The following is a 12,509-nucleotide window of genomic DNA, read 5'->3' on the forward strand; positions in this document are numbered from 1 at the left end:
GTGGCGGCCATGTTGTGGTTCCACAGATAGCCCATAATAATTTCCCCATAGAGATTTCCGAAAATATTTATATAAAGTATTTCAAGCCTGGAACCAAGCTAGCCCTGGTCCAGAGCGTTAGTGAGTTTTCTCTAACACTCTGCCAGGTGTGCTGCTCTGCTCATAGACCCAACATTACACTACCCAACATTTCAACTGTTTACTCAAATAGAGGGCCCAGGGAAATAAGAAAGACAAACAGAGAGTCGTGTCTGGTCACTGTACCCCACGGGGGCCGCAGCCCAGCAGAATGTAAAGAAATTCAGTTAAACCTGGCCCTGTTCAATATCAGGTCACTACTCTACAAGTCCTCCTCTGTTTATGACCTAATTTCTGAGGAAAAGCTTTATTTCGTTTTTTTAACAGAGACTTGGCTCGGCAGCGATGGTGCTATTACTCTGGCCGCAGCCTGTCCCCCAGGCTACAGTTTTTTACATTCAGCACGTGAGGGTAAGAAAGGTGGTGGACTGGCGAACATCTTTTCGGACACTCTGAAGTGTAAGCCTCTCATTCTCGGTAGCTTTACCTCATTTGAATACCAGGCCACCATACTGGAGAACCAATCGCCTGTAACAATGATTAGTATCTATCGTCCTCCTAAACGCAGCAAGGCCCTATTTTTAACAGAGATATCAGAACTATTGTCCATTTGCTCTACAAACTACAACAGTACTTTGATCACAGGGGACTTTAATTTGCATATGGACAACGCTTCAGATACTGTGGCTATGGGCTTCTTACAGTCTCTGCACTCCTGTGATTTCATTCAACACATTGCTGGGCCAACACACAAACATGGCCACACCCTGGACTTAGTGATCTCGAGAGGTCTGAGTATCACGGTCGACAGGACCATCGATAGGCCCGAGATATCTGACCACTGTGTGGTGTGTTTTAATATGGCAGTCTCTGAACCAGAGAAAAACATTATAGAGCATACTATTAAAAAACTTTTTTTTAGCTCATCTGCAGCCCTCGAGTTTCCCCTCCATCTGGCTCGTGCACCCCCCCTGTCTGATGCTCCCTCAGTAAATGATATGGTTCTACAGTTTAGTCATAGACTAGAGTCAGCTCTTGACAAAGTGGCTCCTTTAAAAACTAAAAGAAAACATAGTTCAAGAGTAACACCCTGGATCAATGAGCATGTACGTTCACTAAAGAAAGAATGCCGTAGAGCTGAGCGAATGTGGAGAAAAAACAAACTCACTATCCACCTAGAGATTCTAAAAAAAGCAACAGTTGTTTATAACAAAGCCCTGCGCTCAGCAAGACAGGCATATTTTTCTGGCATTATCAACGACAACAAAAAAAAACGCCAGTCTTATTCTCTACTATTGAACGCCTATTAAACACCCCCCCCCCAGTCCTATAAGCAGACCCTCCCCGCTTCTAAAGCCAAGTGCGATGAGTTCGCATCCTTTTTTGACAGTAAAATCTTTAACATACGAGCTGATATTATGAATAATGCCGCTAGTACACACTCTCAAAATACGTTTGCAGCTGATGCTGCCAGGTCTAAGGGTATAGATCACTGCCGGGGAAACCTTACGTCATTCTCTCAGATTGATGAAGAAGAACTCCGCAAGGCCATATCGCGGATGACTTCATCCTCCTGTCCACTGGATGCAATCCCCACCCCCTTTCTCAAGGAAATTCTGGACAGTGTGATATCTGTGATATCTTGAAAATAGTTAACAGCTCCTTACTATTAGGTGTCTTCCCAGACTCCCTTAAATCGGCTGTAGTTAGGCCCCTGCTTAAGAAACACAACCTCGACCCCTCTGTGCTGGGTAATTATAGACCCATCTCCAATCTGCCTTTTTTGGGCAAGGTTTTAGAAAAAATTGTCTTCTATCAACTGGAAGTGTTTCTGCAGACCAATAGCATTCATAACAAATTCCAATCGGGCTTCAGGAGGGGTCACAGTACAGAAACGGCACTGGTGAAAGTAATGAATGACCTTAGGGTGTCCTCTGACAATAAAAATGTATCCGTCCTTCTGCTCCTTGACTTAACAGCGGCATTTGATACAATCGACCACACCATTTTAATACAGTGTCTGGAGCACTGGATAGGTTTGTCAGGTACGGCCCTGTCTTGGTTTAGGTCCTACCTAACAGGCAGAAGCTATTTTGTCAACCTAGCCGACTTTAACTCAGACAAACACGACATCTGCTCGGGTATTCCACAGGGTTCGATTCTAGGTCCGTTACTGTTCTCCCTGTAGATACTGCCACTGGGAGAGCTTATCACCGAACATGGAGCGAACTGTCACTTCTATGCTGATGACACCCAGCTATACCTCTCTGTGGCTCCAGATGACCCCAGTGCTCTAGACCCTTTATTGACCTGTCTGTCCAGCATTAAATCATGGATGAGTGAGAACTTTCTCAAGCTTAACGAGGACAAAACAGAGGTTCTCCGCCTCACAGCTAGAAGGTCCTGGGTTCGATTCCCGCCGGGGACGCTGTGGGCACTGGGGGTGTGTCTTCTCCTCCGCGTCACCAGCGCCCATACCCTAGGTGGGGTTGGCGAAAGGGCCTACTCTGTGTGGAGTTTGCATGTTCTCCCCGTGTCTCCTAGGGTAGTTAATACCCTCACAAAAACATGTAGTAATCCTGCTCCCCCTGGTCAGCCGGGGCGCCTGATGGAGGGGAAGGGAACTGGTTGGAATAACGTGTTCCTTCCACGCGCTACGTCCAACCAGGGAAACTCCCCCCTGTCAGGTGACAAGAAGGTCTGTTGGCTCTCATGCATTGAAGGAGGCATGAGCTCGGCCCTGGCCTCCCTAGGCTGGTGGGGGGAGTGTAGTGCCCAGGATCACTTAGCAAATTGGCACCGGGTGAAAAAAGGGTTACAAAATCGAGCGATAAAAATTATAGAAAAAAAGGTTCTCATAATTGGTTCTAATGAACAGAGAGAATCAATAAAAAGTAGACTCGGCAACATGACTGAAGAAAGTAGCACCACAGTCAAGAACCTGGGCGTTATTATTGACTCTGAATTGAATTTTAATGCACACATTAGTCATGTCATCAAGATTGCCTTCTTTCACCTGAGAAATATTGCACGAATTAGAGCCTATCTGTCACTGGTCGATGCAAAAACGTTAATCCACGCTTTTGTTTTCTCTAGACTTGATTATTGAAATGCACTTTTTTTCTGGCTTGCCAAAGAAAACAACCTACAGATTACAACTCGTCCAAAATGTGGCAGCCAGAGTTTTAACTAAAACTAAGATGAGGGAACCTATCACCCCAGTCTTAGCATCATTACACTGGCTCCCAGTTGTTTTTTAGGATTGATTTTAAAATTATTTTACTTGTTTATAAAGCTCTCAATGGCCTGGCACCTTCCTACCTCAAGGACCTCCTGCCTAGATACGTTCCAAATCGCCCCCTCAGGTCCTCTACTGCTGGCCTACTTGACGTGCCTGAAATGTCATATAAAAAATACGGTGAAGCAGCATTTTGCTTCTATGGGCCGACTGCTTGGAATAAACTCCCAATATACCTAAGACAGGCCCCCTCCGTGGATAGTTTTAAAGCACAGCTCAAGACTTACTTCTTCACTCTTGCTTTTAGTTGATCTTTTTACTATGTCGCTGTGTTGCTGTTTATGTCTTCGCTGTTTGCTTGATTCACTGCCTTCTGCTTTCGCCATTATTTTAATACCATTGCTATTATTTCCTACTTTCTTTTATATACGCCATTGTTAAACTGCTTTGATGTTTTTTCTCTGCTTTTTGTTGATTTGTGTTGCTTTTTCTGTCAAGCACTTTCGCTTTATTTTATTTTCTGTATTTCACCCTGTAAAGCACTTTGAGCTGCATTTATGTATGAAAGGTGCTATATAAATAAAGTTTATTATTATTATTATTATTATTATTATTATTATTATTACCCTGAGAGGTCTCCGTCTTAACTATTTAGCTACTCACCGAAACAAAGGTTGTTTTGTGTTGTTGAAAGTCTATTCTCCAGGGTGGGAAGCCTCTCGACCCCACCTTCTCTGTATAATACACTTTTTGGGCAGAAAATAAAATATGTCCGCCAGATGGAAATTATTTTATTTACTCCACTGCGCCAGATCTCTAGAGGGCGCAGTGGAGTAAATAAAATAATAAAATAATAAATACAACATACTGTTTGGATGGATATGCAATGTGTAAGTATGAAGATACATTCTTGTCTCTTTTTTAGACCTGTATGGGTAAACTCTTAAATTAAGACTAATTCATCTATATTGAATATTGATATGAATTATTATTAATGAATTAATATATTTGTTGTTTGTTTGTTTATACGTTATTGTCATGCACACAAAGTTCCCAAACCTTATGCATTTTCATACAAGACACCCAGAACAGCTGTAGTGGTCAAACCTTTCTCATTTTATGCTACATTTGTTTTCTCTTCATGAATCATAATCATAACATGCAATTTTCCAAATATGAACTCTCTGTAACATGTGGATTTCTTGACTTGGATATACAGTGGTTGATATATATCACTTAAGCTTCTGTCATTCATTGGATACTGCATTTATCCACGGTTGCAGAGGCGGTTGCATTCGCTGCAACCGTCGCCGCTGCTGCTTTCACTATGGTCTCTGTCACGTTGGAAAGGAAGGAGTTATTGTTTTCAGCTTGCATTCTTGATTGTTGGTGATGTTTTGTATTCAACTGTGTCTGTGCTTGTATCAGAGCCGCCCCTGCATGTCTTTTCTTCAGTCTGTCCATCTCTTTATGTCTCTTCTGTTCATTCTCTTGAAGAATCCTTTGTTGCTCTTCCTGTATTGCTCTCTCTGCTTCTTGGAACACCTCAGTGGTGTAGTGGCTTCTTCCATTAACCTCCACCATTGACTCGATTTTCACCAGCAGCTCAGTGACCTGAGAGCGATCCTTGGCGTTGTTGTTGTTGTTGAAGACATGATAGTGACCGTCACATTTTCTGATCAGTTCTTGTAGTTTTGGACTCTTTTTCAAAAAGTCTTCAACTGGTTTACCACATAGTTGGTCACCACCAGTGAAGAGAATCATGGTGTATTTGTTTGACATTTCACGAAATACCGTCTGAATCATTTCCACAGATTCCTGCTCCTCTGCTGTAAATCTTCCCAGTTTGATCACAACCAGGAAAACAACATGGGGACCAGGATCAGCAGAACACATAAACTCTTTGATCTCATTAATGACTTTGTTTACACTAAGTCTGGTGTCAAACAATCCTGGTGTGTCAACAACAGAGATGTTTCTACCAGCCACTACACCTCTGACCTTCTGACAGTTCGTTGTCACAGCTTCAGGTCGAAGTGTAGATTCAAATGCTTTAGAACCCAGGATGGTGTTTCCAGTGGCGCTCTTTCCAACTCCAGTCTTTCCAACCAGCACCATCCGAAATTCTTCATTCTGCGAGTTTCTTAAGGGAGCTGGTGGATTACAAATTTTAAACGATATGATTATGGATGGTAAACATTCTTACTGTATGTGCGTGTGTGCGTATGTGCGTGCGTGCGTGCGTGCGTGCGCGTGTGAGTTTGAGGGAGTACGTACCTGTTGAACTCATCATTTCTGTCTTGTGTTTTTGTTGCTCTGTAAGATGGGGGGGGGGGTGGTATTATTATAACAACAGATATTCATGTAAACGGGGGAGTCGTTTTATAAGGGTGGGGCTTCATAAAAGTTACAAATAGCCTACTCCAAATAAAAAAGAGATTAACAGATCGTCCTGTAGACCTTTTTCCGTAATAATAAATTGTGTTATTTAGCGTATTGGGCTCGACCAGTGGTGGGAAAAGTACTCAAATGTTTTACTTTATTAAAAGTATCAATAATGCAACTAACTAACAATACTCTGTTACAAGTAAAAGTCCAGAATTCAAAATTTACTTGAGTAAAAGAACAAAAGTATTGGTATCGAAATAAAAGTACTAAAATGTTTGAAAATAGCAGATCTACAAGCTCGCATCGCGTCACATCGCGACGGCTATTTTCAAATAGCCTAGGTATAAAATAGGGCTAAAGTGGTTAATGTATGTTTTATAATGTAATCATTTATCTGCAAAGTAACTATTAACTAAAGTTTTCAAATAATTGTAGTGGAGTAAAAGTACAATATTTGCCTCTGAAATGTAATGGAGTAGAAATAAAAGTATAGAAAATTGGAAATACTCCAGTAAAGTAAAAGTACCTCAAAATTGTACTTAAGTACAGTACTTGAGTAAATGTACTTAGTTACTTTACACCACTGGCCTCGACAGACAACTATTGCAGGACATTTGACATGCATGATGATGAAGTATAGGCTAGGGTATAGGTGACTTGACTGAGATTCCATCACTCACCTGAAGACAGGACAATTATTAGACGGCCCTCCTGATCGTTGTGGTTCTTTAACTGTGTTTTGATTGCAGGGAGGGAGAACCTATCAGTGGAAAGAAGTGTAATAAGTATAAGTTATTGAATAATAGTGACAACTCTCACATTTAGGTGTCATTAAGACAGCACCACCTGCTTGGTTTGTGTGGAAGCAAATAGCATCTTGTGTTTTGAAAAGTTACTGTGTGTCTTAACCCATTAAGACCGGGAACGCATCGGTGTAATTTTTTTATTACTTTGGGCTATTCAAAAATAGCAGATATACAAGCTCAAAGCGCGGCACCGAGTGCCGCGCTACGAGCTTGTAGATCTGCTATTTTTGAAAAATTGTGAAAATGTGTGAAATCTTAGAATTTTTTTAAAGCGAACATTTTTAATCTTTGCTTCTGGGGGGTCCCTGGAACAACATATTTTGAGATGGGGGTCCGTGGCCAAATACATGTCATTTTGGGGGTCCTTGACATGAAAAAAAGAACCACTGATATTATAGCAACATAAGTCTTTTCAGAAAACTGATAGGATTTAGAAGACATTGAGTCCCCAGAAGCAAAGATTTGAGTTAAAAATGTTGACTTATAAAATATATATATTAAAAGAGTTGCACAAATGTTCTAAAATAGCAGATCTTCAAGCTCGTATAATGCGGCCCTCGGTGCCACGCACAAGCTTGAAGATCAGCTATTTTTTGAATCGCCAAAGAAATCTAAAAATGGGTCTAATGGACAATACTTGAACTGAGTTTAGGATAACTACATCACACAACTTCATGCCTCTAGGAAATTACACTACCGTTGACATTACTCACTGATATTGCAAACCCTTATATAGCAGATCTACAAGCTCACAACGCGTCACGATACGACGCTTTGTGAGCTTGTAGATCAGCTATTTCCTAATAGCCTAGGTATAAAATAAGGCTAAAGTGGTTAATGTTTGTTTTATAATGTAATAATTTATATCTGCAAAGTAACTAGTAACAAAAGTTTTCAAATAATTGTAGTGGAGTACAAGTACAATATTTGCCTCCGAGTTGTAGTGGAGTAGAAGTAAAAGTATAGACAATTCACAATTGGATATGCTCCAGTAAAGTAAAAGTACCTCAAAATTGTACTTAAGTACAGTACTTGAGTAAATGTACTTAGTTACTTTACACCACTGCCAGTCTGTAGGATGCTGAATTTTCGTGTCATTAAGGGCGGATTCAGACTGGGTCCGATTCATTCAAACCGTTCCCGAGTACGGTTGGCCTCTCGCAGCTGGCCAGTATTCACATTGTAGAGTTCTCAACGGGCCTGAAAATTAAGGCTCGGCCCTAACTGGGCCCGACTGGGCCGGCCCGAGGCTCGGCCCGAACCCGACTATTTCCATCATGTTAGGCCCGAAACCCGAAAAAACCCGAGGGAAAAAAAAAAGAAAAAAAAGTTTTTGGATTTTTTTTTTTTTTTTTAATATTTTTACTATTATTATTCTGTTCTGAATGTGTATTTATCTATTATGAAGATGGCGCTGACGGCGCTGACTGACATTAACTTACACTGACTGTGTTGATTTAAATGAAGTTAAATCCTTGTCTTTGGCTCACGGAGACACGGACACACCTCTGTGCAATGCGATGCATCGTCTCCGTCTCCTCTCCCCCCCTGACTGTCTGAGACCGACTCGAGACTGTTGTTAACCTATTAGCTTAAGTTTACACGCGTTGGGTGAAAAATATTATAATACTGAACTAAACGCGGGTGGATTACATTGTATTGTGAAAATCAGAAAGCACCGTTTCCGCCACTTGTGTAACTTAACACAGCACGCCAGTATAGAGCACGCCGGTTAGTAATCTTAACTCACAAAAACACATTGAGCATCCTGTTAAACCTTCAAATGAAAACATTTTGACAACGTAAACAAAACAACGACACGTGTAGTGTACTGCGTGTATGCACGTTCTCGCGCGTGGCTATATATGGAAAGCTTGCTCCTGCGTTCTTCAATGGACCCTTCGCTAAACCCCACCGCAAAAGCGATTGTCCAATGCCAGCTTAGCAACCGTTGTTAGCCTGGCATAGGTCTGGCAAACTTTCGTCACCTGCCATAGCTGTCAATGTTATTGCGTCAGCACACACACAATCATTTGCAACATAATAGCAAGAATAGGAATAGCACGATAACGCAATGGTGACTATGAACCACGTACCCAAACCTATGACCCAAACCCGTTTGAGGCTGCTTTTCCCAAGCTGAAATCTGCACTTAAACTACAAGGCTGAATGGCTGTGTTGTTGAACACATACACAGCTTCTTCAGGAAAGTTACACGATACGAGTACGACTCACTCGCCCAGGTGGTGTCAATAATAGGCTACTAATCACTGTAATCGTAACAAAATTCAGAATCACAGCGCTGCCTGTTTAAGTGTATTAATTCATTTGTTCGTCTATTTATTAACTGCTCCTGGCAGTCTTACCCTGCGGTACATGAAAACTCCTGTTAGTCATGGATCAACTTTAACCTGGTGTTTGCACTTTCTCCATTTACAGTCCGTACATCTATATAAACGTTCAGATTTCAAATATAAAGTGCTTACCCCATGGCCACGGATGTTGAAATTATGCACGGGACTCTCAAAAGTACCCGTATATTCTGTATTGTTCAATAAAAAGTATTTTAATCCGATCAGTGGCCATTTTCTCATAATGTATCAGAGTGCAATACACCTACAAACCGATAGGGTGGCTTTGTTGAAAGCGCATGGAGAAAATGGCCACCGATCAGATTAAAATGCTTTTTATTGAACAATACGGATGATACGGGTACTTCTGAGAGCCCGCCCCGTACATAAATGTAACATCCGTGGCCATGGGATAAGCACTTTATATTTGAAATATGAATGTTCATGTAGATGTACGGGCCATAAATGGAGAAAGTGCAAACACCAGGTTGAAGTTCATCCATGACGGTCGTGACAGGGAGAAGGGTCCATTGATTTCTGAACGAACCTGACCACTGAATGTACACTATTGTTGAAGGCTGGTGTACTGTAGACCGAAATTGACGTGGGTTTTTGTATTAAAAATGATATGGATGCATCATGCGGTAGCCCTGAAACATGAACGTGAACCATGGCTACATAATATGCGGAAATGGATTGCAAGAACGCCCAAGACACACTCGCCCCGGGTCTAATCCGGCGGCCTCTGTCCACGAAATGAATGGGGGCGAGTGTGTTTTGTGGCGAGTGTTCTGTTTACCACCGGAACGCTCGCCCTGAATCGCTTTTTTTTTTACTCTCTCTCGCTCTGCTGCCTGAGCCATGAGCGTGAGCAGCACAGTGCAAGTTAACGCCAGTAAGTCAGCGCCGTCAGCGCCATCTTCATAATAGATAAATACACATTCAGACAGAACAGAATTAAAAAATATATTATAAAAAAAATTAAATATTTTTAAAAAATCATTAATTTTTTTTTTTTTCATGGAGCCCGAGGCTCGGCTCGGCCCGACCAATTAGCATACTTTTGAGGCCCGGCTCGGCCCGAAAACGTCGGGTCGGGCCGGGTCGGGTCGGGTTCGGGTAGAATTTGAGAACTCTATCACATTGGCCAAGATTCTTGCACACCCGCGACCATTTAATTTAGTGGGGGCACTGTTGACTATGGGGCTTTGGGAGCTAGAGAATGTCATTCACAGAAGAAGAGTGACTTGTCAGAGTGCAAAGTGAAAAATAAAGTTTGACTGTGTTCCTGATGTTGTCTTGAGTTATAATAATAACAGAACAACAATACACAACCAAAGCAGTGTGTGCGTTGGTCTTTGAAACCTCAAAATGTAACGTCGTCTCTCGCGTCTCTGTTATTATCAATATGATAGCGACGTCACTAATGCATCCTTGGTATTTTAGCAGTGACGTCACCGACTAATCCTTGGCATATTTATCCTTATATATACGTTCACTACACATGTGTTTTTTGTTTATTATTTTTCACGGCTCGCGCTACTCAAACACTATTATTTTTTCTTGTCAACATTCAAGTAGAACTATGAGAAGGTATAACCCAGCTAAAATAATGCGTCATTATAAAAATATATAAATGATACATGATTAGCAGTCCACTTCCTTGTCTTGGTACGGATGGATTCACACTGCCGCGTTCCGTTCCCGAGTCCGCACTGCTCCGCAGCAATCGGACCCGAGGCTACCTCCCCAGGTGGTTTCGGGTACGGTACGGTGATGCGTTACGGGGAACGGTTCGCTACGTTCACACTACCACAACATCTGCCATGTGGTCCGGGGTGCGCACCCGGGACCATAGTCTGAATCCGCCCTAAGTGACCAGTAGTTATGATACTTGAAAAAGTCTATATTACATTATTTATAATGTGCTATGATTTTTGTTAGAAAGCATCATGCGTATTTATGAGTTCTCATACAGTGTTATAAGCAGCTTATAATGCATTTTAAAGTATGTTTACTGTATAAGGTATTATAGACAGGATTCATAGGAAGTGTCACCGGTTAGGTCACACTTTCCCATCTACATGTCACTAAAAGAGAAGAGGTCAGTGTCTTACCTGTTTCAATGTGGAAATCCTGATGTAGGTCTGGAGAGACAGAGGAAGTATAAAGACAGGCTATGAAGTTTCATCAACAAGGACCAGCTCACTGACACATCTCTGGTGTCTCCCTGTCATTTTATATGTTTCAGTGTGCAATTCCTTCAATGGGGGAAGTCAGAGATCTATCTCTATGTTTACATGAAGAGAGGCAGTTAATCATAAAGGCTGTGAAGGGATCATGTGATCTGATTAAGCAAAGTTACATTTGCATCACTGAGAGAAGGAAGACAACAGCAAAGTAGGAATAATAGTCATTGATCTAATCAAGGTTCAGGAGTTAACTGCTGTACCTTCATAGTTCCATTTATTTGGAATTATTATTCTTTGGAAAATAAATACGATCCTGTTGGACCTTCTTGAGGTCTCTTTGTCTCTCCTTTTCTTGTACGATCTAAGAGCAAAAGTTCTTCTTCATGAGTCCAGTCCTCTGGAGCCGGCCATACCAGCCCTGACGAACAAGGACAGTCATTTTGTAATTTAGAACAAATTCATATACAACATTGGCATGGACTGGTAACTTTTAAACTAATTTATTTGGGAATGTTGTCTGATTCCCCAGGAATAGAATAAATCACTTGATTATTATGGTGGTATTATGTGTTGGTGCTCTTTTAGACACACAACCATAGAAATAACATAGATGATAGAATCAATAGGCCAACTTGTAGAATGTAAGTATCATCTGTTGTTGACAACTCAACATGGGTGTTTTAGGTGGGTCTAGCTCTGTCCATTTTGACACGTGCAGGAATTTAAAAGACCCTTGTTCCAGGCAACAAAAAAACTGTGTCTGATAATATTTTAGGTGAGACAAGGGCCATGCAGTTGCTCAGTATAGAATCATTTCATATTTACAATGGCTACCATAGTTTAAAAGTTTGTTATCAGATTCAGGAGTTCCTTTGCAGTAATTGTCTTTCGTTGAACACTGATGCTAGTAACCCTCAGGTACTTTTAAACAAGTAAGACGCGCGAACGCTGGAAGCGAACGCAGCTCGAAAATATTGTGTATTTACGGACTTGTAATCCGTGTTATTTCACTGTGATGGGGAGATGTGTGTGTGTGTGTGTGTGTGTGTGTGTGTGTGTGTGTGTGTGTGTGTGTGTGTGTGTATTGTCTAAATTCCTGCACTCTGGCGCCCTCTACATAGGTACTGCATGCACACAGACAGACAGACAGACAGAGACACACACACACAACCCGAGCAGGTTTACATAGTAAGCTCCACTTGGTCGGAGGCGCCTCCTTCCGCGTTCGCAACAAGCACTGAACCTAGGTTATGTCAATTGTTGATTCTGTTATTCTCTGTGTTATTCTCTGATGAACTAAATAACACGATTCATTATTAAGGAAATATGTCTACAGGCTGATCTTGTCATTATTCTTTATTTGGAGCATTGACAATGTGTTGATAATTGTAACTTTTGCCACTGAAGTGCCACTCTTATAACACGACTATTTATGTATTATTCTCTTTTTAGTCCA

The 12,509-nt window shown here is 41.5% G+C and overlaps 1 protein-coding gene across 1 annotated transcript; it reads right to left on the minus strand.

Moving 5' to 3' along the window:
- Positions 1–4,567: 4,567 nt before the first annotated feature.
- Positions 4,568–5,606, minus strand: LOC308096642 (GTPase IMAP family member 7-like; the record flags this gene model as incomplete). Its single annotated transcript, XM_080444054.1, has 2 exons — positions 4,568–5,469; positions 5,594–5,606. 2 exons carry the CDS (start codon positions 5,604–5,606, stop codon positions 4,568–4,570), a joined length of 915 nt encoding a protein of 304 aa, XP_080300180.1.
- Positions 5,607–12,509: the final 6,903 nt, after the last annotated feature.

The sequence above is a fragment of the Gymnoscopelus braueri genome (genome assembly GCF_963280865.1).
Source record: "Gymnoscopelus braueri genome assembly, chromosome: 2".
NCBI lineage: Eukaryota > Metazoa > Chordata > Actinopteri > Myctophiformes > Myctophidae > Gymnoscopelus > Gymnoscopelus braueri.